The 16,866-nt window shown below is 39.4% G+C and overlaps 1 protein-coding gene across 3 annotated transcripts in view; it reads right to left on the reverse strand.

Moving 5' to 3' along the window:
- The window catches only part of rps6ka1 (ribosomal protein S6 kinase a, polypeptide 1), a 51,318-nt gene that overhangs the window by 11,909 nt on the left and 22,543 nt on the right, over positions 1-16,866 (reverse strand). The window contains exons 1-2 of one of the 3 annotated variants that reach the window (XM_042387889.1): positions 1,930-2,089; positions 402-455 (exon numbers count right to left, since the gene is read on the reverse strand). The exons of the other annotated variants lie outside the window; for them this stretch is intronic. Of the exons in view, the coding sequence (XP_042243823.1) occupies positions 402-455; positions 1,930-1,971 (96 nt within the window). The 5' untranslated portion in view covers positions 1,972-2,089. Of the gene's footprint in view, positions 1-401; positions 456-1,929; positions 2,090-16,866 lie in introns of those variants that run through there. 3 annotated transcript variants of the gene reach the window in all.

Below are 16,866 nucleotides of genomic sequence, written 5' to 3' on the forward strand. Positions count from 1 at the left end.
ACAGCCCTTACCAGTCCTCAAGTTCCCTTTAATTATTTTTCTTTCCTCCATCTCGCACTTTATTGCCCTTTATAAATACCTCTTTAAACAAGAGAGAACAGGCCAACAGGATCAACTTCTCTCTTGACCAAACGGTAGCATAATTGAGCTGTCATCAGACCTGCATTTCACAAACATCTGAACACGCTGCATTGCAGTCCTTAGTCATTTCAGCATTTCTGCTGAATTCACTTGTTAGGCTGAAGCGGATAAAATGCAGAGATGTTACTGTATGTTTTTTATTAGGATGACTAAGCATAAGCAGCCAAAGCAGTAAGCTGGAGTGTGTTTGCTTTGCGAGGGAGGACCTGCAGATAGGCCTGGTATACAGAAGCAGTAAAGTACAAGTGGTCAGAGCTTACCTTGAGTCTAACTTTGGCAAAGTCCTTCTCTATCCAGGTGATATGAGAGTCATTCTAACAGGGGAGAACGGTTGTGTTGGAATGGAGATGTTAATATGGCTGACAGAGGACAAATTATAATACAACTATGGCGGTACTGGTTCCCCAGACTTCAGCTGATTGGGGGGAAAAAAAAAAAAAAAAAAAAAAAAATATATATATATATATATATATATATATATATATATATATATATATGTATATAAAATATTAACTTTGCTTCACCTTTCTAGTTGAAAGGTGATTTTTTTAAAATTCACTTAAACTAGGCTCCAGAATGCTCAAAATCACCCTCAATCACAAAAGCAATAGACAGCAAATAAGTCTTAAAAAGGCCTAAACAGACCAGAGATTCTGGCTGACAATATCTTCTAAAATGAGGTCTGCAGTAAGTCGAGGAAGGATAAGAATGACATGAGTGTACAATTCCCCACCCCTCTTAAGCCCTAAAAAAAAGGGCGTCGTCACACCCTGACTTTCTGAGAGGGTAATGCATCCAGCTGCTCTCAATTATTATTTAGGAGCCATTCTCCCCACGCTGCACAACAGGTGATATGAACAACCCTCCAATCAGATCAAAGGAATTTTCAGCTACAATGAATTAGGAAAAGGGAAATGACAGCAAGCAGCCAAGAATAGGTGACTGCTACAATATGATCTCCTTGTGTTTTATGGAAATACAAATCTGGACACAAATGCATTGCAGGTACGCTTCATATACATACACAAACACGCACGCACACACACACACACAGGCAGAGGGGGGTAGAAAAGGACAAGGTGATTTATGGTTGCCACACTGGTGGCAGGAAACCTCTCTTCCCTCTTATTTCTCACTTCCTTTTTTTCTTGAACCGATCTCACTTCCTCCCTGTTTGATATCCCCAACATGGCAGCAGCAGGGGGGCTGTGTTTCCCAGCGTAACTGCTACTCAGTGAGATTTTCAACTAACTGATGTGGCACAAAAACACACGTGGGTGTTGGCGATATCGAAAATCTAGAATATATGGGGAAGTGAGCAAGTACGCTCAGTACCCATTTGACAGTTTGATGGTGTTATATTGAGATGCATAATGTCTAGATTAGGCTAGTGAATCTGGAGAATGCTGAACTGTAAAAGGGCTCCACTGGATTAGCGATAGCCTTGAAAATGAAGTGGACATGAGGAAAGATGGGACAGAAGTTGAACAAGCGAAACTAACCGCTTGCGGTGTGTTTTAGGGTCAGAGGAGGTGGAAGATAAACACGTCCTCCTGTGCTTCCTCTCACTTTACAGCTCAGAAGATGGCAGCTCAGCATCACATCCACACTCACATTAGAACCCCCTTCCTCTTCTCCCAAAATATCACACCACACACACACACACACACACACACACACACACACACACGGTTGCCGGTTTCAGGCAAGTCCTCAGTTCCCAACACACCCATCACCCGTACTCACACAGAGACACTCAAATACACATGAAAAAAAGTGGCCACTTGCCTCTCGTGTACGGTGTTTGACGCGGAATAGTAATCTCCACATGTCTGTGTCCAGATTTTTCCATGTCACGGATGCTGACACTGGTGTAAGTGACTTTCCGTGACACTTGCTAACTTAGAAATACACGGCATCTGAGTACGTGTTAGCTAATACCTTCTGTATGCAATACTACAATGACAGATGCAAGCTGCATGCTAATGAAACTAAAATGGGAAGTGAAGTTATAAAAATGGACACGAGCAGCTGACTGACTTGTATTAAGCGGGAGGAAATGGTTCCAGAACAGCAGGAAGAGGCTATTAATCATACTGACAAAGGAATATAGCAAAAAGACACAGTTGCTGGAACACAGAGCGGTTCCAGACAAGTCAACTCAACCGCTTTACACACTTTGATGTGAAGTCAAATAAAATAAATATTCATTCTGCATATTTAGGCACTCTGTATGATGATACAAGCCTCTGTTTGCAACCCCAGGGGTTCCCAGAGCAGGGGTGGAAACACATTGCATGCTGATGCATGCTTGTCAAGAATCTGTGTTATAACTGCCTCTGACAGACAAGAGAAAATGGTGGTCCTGTTTGAAGTCTGCAATTCCTTTGGAATCTCATCTGGCTAAACTCCAATATGACTCCAATGGCTGGAAAACAACTGTTTGATGCCTTTCATGACAAGGTTCTTTTAAGTATTTCACTACCAAATCAACACCAAAACAAATTAACCAAATGCATCAGTTGAAATGAGAAGTTGTATTTGAATCATCTCTTGCATCTTCAGTAACTTCTGTCTTTCTGAAAGTGTGAAAACAAATGTACTTCCTGTCAGTGTCAGAAGTGATGTAATGCTCTACAGTAGACACAAGGGGCCAGTGCAGGTCTACAGCCAGGCTAGTGGCCAGTGCTCCAAAGAAGAGTGTATAGGAGATAGGAGCTATAGCCAAGTAAGGGCATTTTCAAGCTCACGCATCCTCCAAATCTCACGTGTTGCTTCTGACATCAATTACAGCCAGGGAGACAAAAGGTGGGACAGACAGGTTCACGTGGGAGATGTAAGAGGCTGGCCTGCTGCTCAAAAACTGTCCAATCACAGCAGCAAAGGTCAGACAGGTTTAAGCCCTACAACAACCAGGCCTTGTCAAAGTGTCTCAAGGTAATACACCGAAGCCCTAACCTGCTCCATATGACACAGAGGCAAAAGAAAATGCCTGTTTAAGGTCAAAATGGTGCTTGAACACTAAAAAAGAAGTTCATTCAGGCTACAGTTGTGTGAATAACACAAGACAATTACGGTATTTGTCTCTGTGGGTCTCGCTGTAGCTTCTCTTCTTTCCTGGAAAACAGAGCAGCAGCACCTGCACGTTTTCAAATGCATGACAGCTCTGACTGTTGGAGCGAAGAGGAGGTGAAAAAAAAGAGAGAAGGTCCACAGTGGGAGACAGCGTAAACGACCAGTGTACACAGAGGGAGACAGAGTAGTCTAAACATCCATCCAACCAACCGTGCTCCATTCTCATTACTGTGAAAACAAATATCCTACACTAGATTATGTCTGTGTGAGCACACACACACACACACTCAGGGGTAAAATACACTGCATAGGTATTCTGCAGCACTGACTAAAATTACATAATTATAGCTCAGGACAAGAAGAAACTCGTAACAATATAGTAGGCAGGTAGGCTGAAAATTAATACCTCTATCTGTATCATATTTTTAGGTGTGACTTTCTAATTAAAACCCTTTCTAAAAAGTTGTAATTACTACATTTATCATTGGTTAATAAACAATTTACTAATCTTTTATAGAAGATCATTAACAAACCATCATAAGACTTTGAGTTTAAACACCAACCAACTTTGAGTTTGATTGGTGTTTATCCTCAACACTTGCTTTGTCTTTTTTAGCTCTTTAGTTTATCAGGAAGACCACTCTAATGGACTGTTTATCCACTTACCTTCTGGAGAAGAGCTGCTGAACATCCACACCAAAATCAATTTATTAACATCTCTAACTGCATGAAAACAAATGCAGATTAACAACCTTTTTAAGTCCTGCTTGGACCCCAGTATACTTGCCTGCTGGTCTAGTTTTACATAACACAACATAACATTTTAACATTTATAAACAGCAGACTTGATCACTTATGTGAAAGTGAAATGAGTATTTATTAGTGCCTTACAAACATTTAGAACTACTTTATTACATATAAAAGAAGATAAACACCACTGATGGGATTTCTTCACCACCTGGTGGCAACCCAAACGTTGTTCCTGATAATAGCATTGGTAAATCATTTATTGACCATTAGTAAAGCTATTAGTTACGACTTCTACGGCTACCTTAGTGGAAGACATTACCTATTTTTGCTTTTGATTTATTATGCTTTCAACACAAAAGACCCTACAAAGAAAATATCTGATGTCCAATAATATCGTTTCATGGGAGAATAAAGGTTGAAACAGTTAGCTAGAAATTAGGAATGTGCATCTACAGCTCTGCAATTTCGCTGTACATATGCACTGACTGATTTAGGGAAATTCTTGTCCGTTCCCAGAAAAGAGTTGAATCTGTCTGTATGAGTGTCTATACACTTGTGTCTTTGTGCACAAGTGTCCACACGTCTCCAGGCCGGCACCCAAATCTGTCAGATGAGTCTCAGGAATGTCTCTCTATGTTTTTAATCAGACTGAAACTCTGTCCTCTCTCTGCCTTCCTGAACTATGAAGGCACGGACCAAAAGTGCTGCTATATTTTGGACGGCAGGGCTGACTCATTCATTCAACTACTTTCTTTCCCTTTCATTATCTTTTTTTTCCTCTTTGATGAATAGGCTGGTCCAGTGCCCAACAGCCTCTCCATCTGTCCACCTTCATTTTGTCCATCCCTTCTCTCACTTTCTCTTTTTGCCCTCTAGGAACACATGCTGTGACAGCCATGACTGACACGAGAGTACAAAAAAAAAAAAAAAAAGGGAAGGTTGGAATGAAGAAGGAAGTGGGAGAAAGCAGTGCTGCAGACAGACATTCACCTGGTCCCAATCCAATCCTCAGACTTCCCATCATGGTGCTTTAATGCTAGCTTTGCCTGGGGCAGACAGGCGGTGAAGAAATTTAAAGAATGTCATAAAAGAGACAAATTGAGAAAAAAATAGAACATTTAGGTTGAAGCTGGCAGACTAACCTAAGGGGTCACAACAAACAACTAGCAGCATTGCAAATACTTAAAGTCTTAATCCCTCACTACTTAATGTGATTATCTGTGTCTTTGCCAGTGCAGTCACATTTATCCCACGGAGAGATTAGACAAGAGGTCCATCTACAGTATAGCATTCAGAATAAAAGTAGAAAAAAGACGATTTCTTAGGAAAACTAAAAACACTAAAGAAAACTGACAACAAAATAATAATAGTGACATCCATTACATGTGACAATATCTTCATTTTTTAAACAATGGTTGTCACAGCAGCACATTTCATCAATACACAAAAACAAAGAAATGCAGATATAGAATGAAAGGATATAAAAAAAGTAATTCCGTTTGGTTAGAGGTTTGAGACAAGTCACAGGTTGTCAGTCCCTGTTGAGACGTAACCTGTTTTGACCCTCAACCCCTTGATGCAGAGAACCACTGTGGTTAATACCCAACCTTTAACAGACTGCCATCTGTCCCATCTATCATCCAAATACATCTATGGCATCCATACACCCACAAATACACATATACTTTTATAAACAGATTTGTAATAAAAAAAAAAACTTTGTAAAACTAGGCGACCACTACACTGACTACCACTAGCACAGGTGCTAGTTTTATATCAAATGTCACGTTGAAGGTGGATGCTATAGCAAATGTACCAGAGGTAGCACAAGATTAGCACGGATGCTACCGGAAATCCTATGTCGGCATCTGTAATATTAATAGCATGAGCAAGAATAGCAGTAAGATGATAGGCATGATAGGCAGTTCAGTGCTGGGACGGTTGACATGAGGCCATAATGGCCTTGTGTGAAATCTTCAGAGGCAGGGATGGTCAATAAATTAAAAAAAAAAAAAATTATAAAAAGGGAGGACAGAAATGGCAGGAAGGAGTAAGAGACAACAAAAGGGAGGGAGAGAGATAAGGGGGAGGGAGAGAGACGAGGCAGAGGGAGAGAAGAAAGAGTGGATGCTGGTAATGAAAACAATGAGGTAATCTGAGTTTAAACTAAGCTGGCTGACTGCAGTGGAAATCTGTTGCACTCTACGGTATGTTGCAGTGGCATTCATGTATACACACACAGACACACACACACACACACACACACACACACACACACACACACACACACACACACACACACACAGGGTACAACCTATAAACACACAGACAATAACATTGCCAAAGTTTCATGTCACTAATCTCTAATTTCTGTCATCATGTAACAATTCCCGCTCTCATAGTTCAAGCTCTTCACACCAGCCAGAGCAATCCAAAATAGCAACATCATATCTCAGTCAATACTTCCTGCTTCCTCCCTCTCATGGTTCTCCTCTTTCCTTAAATATCAACCAATCTGCTTGCCAGAAACGCACACTCAAAACACACTATCTTCCCTTACTTTAGCACATATGGGGGTAGTTTTTGATTTGTTTTGATGACTAAAATAACAGCATTATGTATATTTTTTTATTTTTATTGATGACTACTGACATTAAAACCTCTATGACACAGGGAATGTATGTATTTGAATTTCATTAATACTGGATTAGTTAGTTTTCATCTTTTGCAGCAAAAAAAGCTATAAACACAAATCAGACGTATTATCAACTTATAAAGTTGTTATGGTGAACCTATGAGCAAACTCGCACATCAAGCAGATACTGAAAAACATTAGCATTCAGCTGGAATTGCGTTTCTGCTGACCTCATGAAATATTTACACTATTTGTAACTCTGTTTTGGTCTCCACCTACTCCTGAGGGAAGTATGTGGCTCTTTAGCCGCTAAATGCTCCATTATGTTCACAAGCTCGTTGCTGACTGTGCCTGTCTGTCATTTGGTGCTCACCATATATAGTGTACACTTGGTTAATCAAAGCTTGTTAAGCAGAAAAAAGCTGCCTTCTGCGGCTGGAAACGGAGCTGATAAGAGCAGTGAGATTGAACCAAAACAGTAAATTTGTGGGCAATAGAGCCAACTAATGAGCTCAAACACACTAAAATGCTCCATAAAGCTGAGATGAACTGTGGAGTGAGTCAGATGTTAATTCTCTGTGTTTTCATCATTTGTGACTGCTTTCACATTACAATAGTAATTTGACCCACTGTTAATATAAAACAAATGTTTTGTGAAGCTTCAGCTTTTCCTTCTTAGTGCCATTTAAGGAAATGCACAATAAAATGCAGAAAGACAAAAGAAGCAAAAATACACATTTTTGTGGAGCTTACTTTAGCTGCCGAGGGGGCTTAGAATAAAAAGTGTCAATGGGGTTGACTTGTCTACTTGCCAAAGCTGCTAGAAATATGACAGATGGGGAAGGCACAGCCACAATTTGCCAGCATTTGGTTGATGGCTGGTGAAAATTTGGAGCCCTGCCAGCGGCCATGTCAGACTGTGTTAAATCAGTGTGAATGAAATTCCTTCTGAAGCCCATTTTACCATTAATATTCTGTACCCTTACACTTGACACTCAAATATGAATATGTAGCTCTGACACAAAGAATAAAAAAGTCCAGGAGTCTATATTTCATTGCGATGCCAAAAAATGAAGTAGATGGAAAAAAGTAACTGCAGCATGGCTTCATCTAGCAGGGATAAACATCTTTGTGTGTTTTTCCAACTCATTCAGGAGAAGAAAGACTATTAATTCTATGTTGCTAGAATTTTACATTTCCTCTACTGCACAACACTGCTCCCATGGCAACCAATGTCAAAGGTTATATACCTTCTCCTCCAACACTTAATGCTGAGAAGGAGAAAGAGATGAGAGAGAAAAAGATGAATCAAACACAGAAAGAGACAGAACACACAAATGCAAGACTTTAAATGGAAAGTTAAACCAGCAAATGGAAAATATATATATATAAAAAGAACACAACAGCAGTTTTATTAAATCAAGAGATAGACAGAAAGGGCAGAGCAGAGAGAATAAACACCATCAACATCCATATTAATGAGAACTATAACGGATAAGAGGAAGCGGTCGCAACATTTTCCTTAATCGACCCTGAGAGGGGGAAGCATGAAACTATGGCAACTGTGTTTTGTGTCTCCATCTTCCAGTATCCTCTTTGTAAGACAAGAGGTGGCACAAGAGGCAAGGCCTAACACACACACACACACATACACACAAGATGATGCTTCCAGGTAACATTTGCCAGTCTCCATCTTCATAAAATGGAGCACTTCTGTGCTTTCACACACTTCAATATGCAATTTGACGCTGGGATCCTCCTCTCCTCACCATCTATACTGCATGAGACTGAATTCATCTACATTTATCCTGGAAGTGATATATTATGATGGCCTTTAAAAGGTCGGTAGCTTGTGATTGTAATATCAGAGACCTTTCAGGATACACAGACTTATCTATGAGACAATGTGCACACATGCTGGATGATTAATGGGGCTGACTTTGTGTCAGAGTAGGCCTGTGTGTTCACTTTACTGTACTGTACTAATGTTTTTTGTGTGAGTGTTTGTGTGCATATGTGCTTTAAGCCCGACTGACATACGAATGAAAATCCCTTTAAGTGTCTGTTTGTGTGCATCTGCTCTTGTGTGTATACGTGTTATCATAAACCTTTTTTCCCCCTCCTGGCAGCAAAAGGCGCGATCCAGGCTTAGCGACGCCGAGGACACGGTAACCATGACAACTAGGCCCATAGCAGCCATGAATGGATGGAGGAGGGGATGAAGTGAGTAGATGGATGGATCACGAGTCTGAGGGGCATCTGGTTCAAGCCTAGTAGGTTTTTAGTCTGCTCTGGGATGATGAAACCCACTGATATCGCCGTTTTGGACTTGGACATGCTCAGCACACTCACACAGCCCTGCTGCACCCATTCACAGAAACTCTCTTTGGTTGTATTTTTTATTCAAATGTCAACATCAGTCTGACTTATTGCACTCATTATGTTGTACTGGGAAATTTTATAGTCTTCATAGTTTTGGCCATCGTTCCTATTGGCAATAATGACACTGTACTCTGAGATATTGCTGGAAAAGCGGGGACAAAGAGACGATCAGGAAGATTTTATACATACCCCCTGGTTGGTCAAACTTGCTTGGAGGTGAATAGTAAAAATATTGCCCAAATTGTAAGGGATAATTAAGACATTTCAAATGTGTCACTTTTGGTTTGACCTCCGAATAAAGTGGTTTAGATCAGCGTTTCCCAACCCCAAGGCGTGGATTGATACCAAGCCATCTGGTATCAGACAATGAGCTGCAAAGAAATTATATGATTTGGCGAAAAAAGCTGCATAACAATAATTAAATGAATCCTTTGAGATCTGAAACACACTTTATGAAAAAGATAAAAGATTTGTTTAACAGCATCCTGCGTATACAGTGAGTTATTATAAAGTGAACTATATAGCTGATAGGCGAGAAGAGGGAGAAAGAGGGGGAATAACAGAGGTTAGACTGTGTACAATACAATCAAAGATTTAGAGCCCTTTCCAGCGAAGAGGCAGGCTGGGTAATTGGGCTGTAAACCATGTCCCAGCCTTTGTGTGTGTGTGTGTGTGTGTGTGTGTGTTTGTTTGTGTGCCCGCGAGCACCCCATGCCACCTAAACAACTGCTGCCATTAACATCAGTATCTGTTGATACTAAACACAGATAGGAGGACACTCGCTTGACAGATACTTCAATCAAACACTACCAACCTCCCCAACACACACACACACACACCAAATTGCACAAACACATCACTAAAAATTACTGATTTACTTCCTTCAAGCACTACCGCACATGGACACACACACATTAAAATGCACACATTGCTCCTGGGCCTGCAGAGGCAATCATAACAAGGTCTGTTAGCTACTGCAAAGTATAAGGAGCCATTTTAATTTGTGTTAAAACCTTCTGGAGAGGCTCAATTAACTTGGCGCATAAACACAACTCTATGACTCACACTCTGTGAGATGTGAACGATGGTGTTTATATATATGTGTGTGTGTGTGTGTGTGTGTGTGTGTGTGTGTGTGTGTGTGTGTGTGTGTTTGTGTACCTGCATTCAGATAAGCCTAGGTAGGTAATAGATTTAGTTTTATTGTAACCAGAATATTCTGTGTGAAGGTTTTGTGGGTGTTAGAACAAAGTCCGTCTGGCTTGCGTAATGACACTGATTTTCCATTCCACACTCTTGGTAAGCCACTAACTTGCCGTGTAGAAGTAGGAACACTTTAAGTTGTTTATACATAACAGATGAGCTGAACACAGCTCCGACTATTCACCAAAAGCTACTGATTTGCCGAAAGCCATTCATTCAATCAGTTGACACAATGTCAAACATCCTTTCTGCAATGCTTCGTATGACCTTGCTGAAATACAGGCATTCAGGATCTGACAAAAGGCGCTAAAGTCTGAGATGATTTCAAACTGTCCTCGCCTTTGACTGACGAACTTCACAGAGAGAAGAGAAGTTTAGTGCAGAAACTTTGCAAGAACAAAAGCAAGGAGGATAAAACGGGGCAGGACAGTCAAGGGCACCAGCTTAAGAAATCATTAAATAGCCAGGCTTTATCTCGACTACAAGACATAATGATGTATTGGACTTTAGGGAGGAGTGCTGAGGAGTAGTGATGAAAGATAGGGGGGAAGAGGAAGGGATGATGTACTGGAATGTACTGAGTAAAATGATGAGGGGCAGTGAGAGTGAGAGCCTGAAAGAGGGCATCTTCAAGCCTCAACGCCTTTTCTCATTTAGGAGGTGTGTGTGTGCGCGCGTGCATGTGCGTCACCAGGGTTCCCTGTCTTTCGTCATCTAAAGGGCTGCAGGAACACCAGAGTCCATGCACTACACCACTTTGACAGTTCCACTTGTTATCACCATGATTTTTATTGTTTTATCAAGCAAGAATTAAAGCCGTAACTGGCAGGTCTGGTTGTTCCTCGTCAGCCTGCTCGGGGAAAAAAAAGAAAATCAAACAAGCCAGACCTCTCACATTCAATCTCATTACCATGTGTGATGTAAGGAGATGAAGAGGCAGAGAGTGAGAAAGTGATGCCAAAACAGACAGAGTATGGAAGAGAAAAGCGGCATTGTGGACATATTCAGTGTCGACACCCACATTAGAAGCCTCATAATGTCAAGTCTTTGTAATCAGATGTAATTGAGATGACAAGGGCAACCTTATACAGTAGTAGGCTGAAATGTTGCTGCAATGTCGTAGTCATTATCTACAACGCTTAAAAGTGAAAGTGATCATTCTAGGACTTGCACTAGAATGATTAATTTTAACAACAATTAATAATAATTTTGTCTGTAAAGTAAAAATATTCCTTCTGCTATGATCAAGGCAAAGAGTAACAGCAAATCCTCACATTTGACAAGCAAATATCTTTTTTTTTTTTTTTTTAAACTTAAAAAGGACTATGACTTTATTTATATATGTAAAATAATTTAGTTTGTAATATACTTAGATTAAGTTAAAGGTATCTCTTGTAAAATGTACTCAGACTGGATGACACTGATACACAGTTTAGAAAGTAAAAGATTCAAAAGGCTGAGAGAGTTCAGTTCAAACTACACTGTTTTACATGGAAAAACATGGAAAAGAAAGCCAGTTCTTCTCTTAACTGACTGACGACTCATAGAAAATGGTTCAATAGTTGTCTGATGCTTATGGAAGCCAATTTCTGCCAGGAAAAGAAAAAATAAAATAAATAAAAAATACTCATGATAAGTCAAAAGTATATATATATATATATATATATATATATATATATCATGATTCTGAGACAATAGTGTTGCAAATCTTGACTCAGTAATTCATAATTTTGGCTTGGAATCAAAAACCTTTGACTTAATATCACATAATGTTGACCTTGTATATCATCATCATCAGTCAACATTTTGAATTACCAATTTTACCAAGAACGGAAAAAATACATGAAAAGTTAGGTATGAATAGTCAAAATCTTGACATAATAAACAGCAAAGGTAATTTTTTTAAGCAGAAATTACTCAAGCAATTAATTGATTATGAAAATATGAGCAGTTTAATCAACTAATCATTTCAGCTCCTTTATCAATATTACTGATAGTGCCTCTGCTGTTATGAAGCAACAAAGATATGGTGTAGGTTGTTTCATTTAAGAACCAATATAAAATGTAATCAAATCATAAAAGAGCACTGAACAATGATTAAAAAAAAACAACAAATGATAAAACATTTCTACTATATTCATCACAGCTCGATTGCTCCAAATGACTAAATGTTAGCAATATTCATGCAAAGTGAGAGCCGTTATATCAAACTACATGAGCTTGCCTCTTAAAACTAATGGAAATCAAACACCTGGGTTTCTATGAAAAGGGTATCCACCCCTTTTCAGTGAACACAGAACAGAAACAGTCCAATATCTGAAGGGACAATCAGGTAGCCACTAATTCATGATTCAGATCACATCATTGCCAATCACTTCAGAAGCTTTTCCACAGTTAAACGGTTCTGTTGCAGCACAGATGCTGTGAGCAGGGCAGTAATTAACTTCCATAGAGGCAACACACGTCAGATTAACAGTACAGTACATTACCGCTCAATACGGCACAACTTTCTGCAGTGGCGACATTAAAAGAGAAAAGTCTCAGATACATTTTGGTTGGTTGAAATTATATGGTGAAATTCGGATCTGTTGTCACCATCATCTGTTACCACACTTTTACAAATAAAACCTGTGTGTGTGTCTAGTCCTCGTTCTCTCACAGCACTGGTACAGTATACATATTCAGGCTGGTATAAAAGTTTTTCTGCTGTTCAAGGAAAACAAATTTTCTTCTTGCACTTATTCTAATAAATAAAACCTTCAGCACATGGATTAGGTGTGAATGAAGACTATGAGGTGTGTGCTAAAAATAAAGGATCAAGATGCATTTCACTCCCTAATCCCTGCATTTTCATTCCATAATCCTGGTTTATTCAACCTCTCTTCTCTTGCAAAAGGTAATTTGTTCTGAACGCACACACACACACACCATGCCTATCAAACTTTACATCGAACTTTGAGGTCATCTTTCAGGATGTGGTTGACTTGTGTGATGTAAGAAGCATTTGCAGAATATCTGAGAGAACTATCGAAGCCTTGCAGTAAGCAGAGCTAACTATCAGCGTTCTTGAAAACAAAGTTGACTATATTTTGTGGCAACAGCTTCAACATTACCATCACAACGTTTCATCCTTCAATGCAGTATTAAGGGGGAGTTCTAGTGCTGACATTAATAACTAAAATGATGTAAATAATTACAAAACAACAACTCCTCTCAAGTAGAAATTGAGACATGTGAACGCTATCACTAATTTCCCTCCTCTCTACATCAAAGTATCTTGTACTTATTCACATCTCATTAGATCATTGATCAGTCTCATTAGTGATTCTCTCTCAACTCCTGCACTTTTGACAGAAATTACCATCTTAAAAGAAATATGGGGGTTTCTTTTTAATCTGCATCTTAATTTCAGTGTGCAGGCAGAGCTTTCCAGTACAACAGGGACACTCAAAAAGTATTCAAACTTAAAAAAAGTTGAGCCCCAAAGCACTTAAAAACATGCATCATTCACACTGCAGTATAATCTGTCACCATCTGATTTCTGATAAGTCATGGACTGAAACATTTGAACTCTCATAAGCTAGTTAGCAGCTAGAAAATTGAGGTACTCAGTTTGGACAAATCAGACAAATTGGACAAATCCAATCCATCCATCATATTGGATTTCATGTAGTAATTGCCAACTGGGGGAAAACATTACACAAAACCTAGTTATAATTACAACTGCAATAAGTGTAAATTGTTTTGCAAGATCCAATATCTACCACATGGCAGTATGAGTGGAGAATTGATGAACTGATGCTAGCGGACTGAGGTAATTAAATTCACAAGGATCACGTAGTCACACTTTTACAAACCTGACCCTGCGTACATCATGCAAGCAACACCTGCACATCAGATGAACTATTAAGAGGCCGTCACATTGACATAAATGTTCTTGCAGACCTTCTTAAAACACAGTGCTACTGTTCTGAAAGGTCATGTTGTTATGGCATTTTTGGGCTTACCATTGGCCCTTTTCAATTGAATTAATAGTTTTGCAGATATAAAGTCAAGGTGATGACATTTTGATCAGAACACACCAGCAAGGTAGTTAAAAAAGGACCTGGATTAAATTGAAAAACCCATTCATGTTTTGCAGCACTTCTCTCATCCCTCCTACAGTGGAATATTGACACCACCAATATTGTAAAATGTTTCACAGCGCTTTTACAGCAGCAGCATGAGCTGCATTAACATTTCTGACTTATTTCAATAACAACAACAACAACAACACCATTAGTGTACTTCTCCATTTATTCAAATGATGTCCTGTGAGAGCAGTGAGGACAGCTGGTCCAATTAAGAAACAATACAAGGAGTGAAGCTGAATGAGCAGAAAATAATGTGAGAAAGTGAGTTACTGTAAGTGCATGCAGTACACAGAAAGAAATACAAAAGCATACAGTATGAGTGGAACCATAATGCTAACGTTCACACAGACTCAAAGAGTCAGATGTAAATGATGCATGTGCAAACAAAGTAATTATAATCTGCTTTCTATACAGAAAACTGAACACAGACTGTACCAGTTTTCAAGTTATCATAACTTGAAAGACTTGGGAAGACTTGGTGATATTTAATTGTTTCACTACTGTACGTTAGGTCTCAATATGTATATGATAAAAGACCTACAACTGCAACCAATCATTGGGCAATTAAGCCTCATAATATATAGCTGTGCATGATCACTGTGTGTTATAATACATTGGCTGCTTTAGCATTGTTCCAAGACGTGGCAAGATGACACCGAGCATAAATCTTAAAGGCACTGTGTTTACTTTCCGGCCTAAAACAGAGCGGAAAAGAGCACAGTATGTAATGCCGGCAAGGTTTCCAATCTCAATGTAATCTCAGTCTTAAAAGCTGTTTTAAAAGCACCATAATTTGTTCTGCGAGGCAAAGGTTGATGTTGAGCAATCTCACCCCCTTCCAAGGATAAAAAGTACAACGGTGAGTTCTTCCACACCCTAATGGTGTTCTCTCTAGCCCACTTGTCTTGTATTAATCCAGCCTGACACGATCCCAGAACTCCTATGGCTTCAAGAGATAAAAGGAGTATATCAGCTGGTGGTCTTTCCGGCACCTTTGCCCTTATTGTGACAAGAAGGTAAAATGACAAGAAAGAGAAATGACCAACACGGAGGTGAAGAGTCGTGAGAGAGGGGCTTCATCAGTCTCTTTGATATGCTAAATCTCATTTTAAGGTTCTTATAGTATGTGCGCAACTACAGTATTCTGTCTGGCTTAATTGCAGAATAATTATTTTCTATTATTTCCAGGGTTAGATGATAGTCTATCATTGTGGCCTATGAGGGTGACTGGCATTTAAGTGCAAATCAGGTTAAATTGCATTGTGCTGACACCCAATTATGGTTAATTGTTGGTGCGGGCAACACGATTATGCACGGGTACAGTTTTAGAATAAGAGTGAACACAGCTGAAACACTGAGTGAGCAAGCTTTTATTATTATGATAATATACTGCTAGACATATTTCCAACTGAAGCACACACAGACTTTTATTCAAGAATAAAGGTTTTATATATCTTGCTCAGGGTGTACCCTTGCACATAAAGACATGTACTGTATATGTACCTAAATAATTCCAAAATCCTTTTATTTACCTTATGCTGCATTTGTAGATTTTGATCTAAGATTTAGATATTCAGAATGCACAAGAAGATGATATTTTAATCTCTAAATCTAATTTTATGGAAGCATAATCCTCAAAAATAAGCTTTTTCCTTAATCTGAAAATATCGTTTGATGATGAGACCTGCAACTGCCATATTCCTTAAGAGTAATGCAAATATATAAAGCAAAATCCAAATAAAAAAAGAAAATCCTCACTACGCATTAGGATATGGTTGATAACATCAAAATAAATTATGTCTGACGGACCTGTTGTGTAAAATAAACTAAGCTACTGGCTCCTGGCATATCAGCCCTTGGGTGTATTTTTTTATGAGCAGCAGCTCATTAATATGATAGCTAACTAGCAGCTAATCACACACTCAGGAAATGAAAGGAGGTGCTGAGACATGAACTGTAATGATGTATGTTATCAACCGGAAAAAAAGAGAAAGAAAAAGCAGTGGGTCACAGGGAGACTGTGAAGAGCAATAAGTTCAGTCAACTCTGAGCCAAACACATAATCTTGTTCCACAGTCATTTTAGACGCTTCTTAACTGTCTGAGTCATGTACGAACGGGAAGACAGTGCACTATAGTGCATCAACGGGCGGGAAAGGATGAGCAGTCCAACAGAAACAAAACAGAGTCAAATATTCTTACTTCAGAGGCAGACAGACAAACACTGCACTGTCTGTGTGTCTGCTATATCTGGGCCCTGTGTGGCTATAAGCTGCCTCCTAGGTGTCCTGTCACAAAATGTGATCCAAGACAAAGCTCTCAAACCACTGAATAATGACAGAGCTGTCAGCAAAACAATGCTATAAAAACACCCTGCTTACTATTCTTACTGGCTGTCAGGGTGTGTGTGTGTGTGTGTGTTTACGAATGTGTGTGTGTGTGTGTGTGTGTGTGTGTGTGTGTGTGTGTGTGTGTGTGTGTGCTGGAGCCAAATCTGTGATGGGCACAACCAATGTCACCTCCGAGTCTGTGACACAATGCTGCCATC

This window comes from Thunnus maccoyii, chromosome 16 (genome assembly GCF_910596095.1).
Source record: "Thunnus maccoyii chromosome 16, fThuMac1.1, whole genome shotgun sequence".
In the NCBI taxonomy this organism is placed as follows: Eukaryota; Metazoa; Chordata; class Actinopteri; order Scombriformes; family Scombridae; genus Thunnus; species Thunnus maccoyii.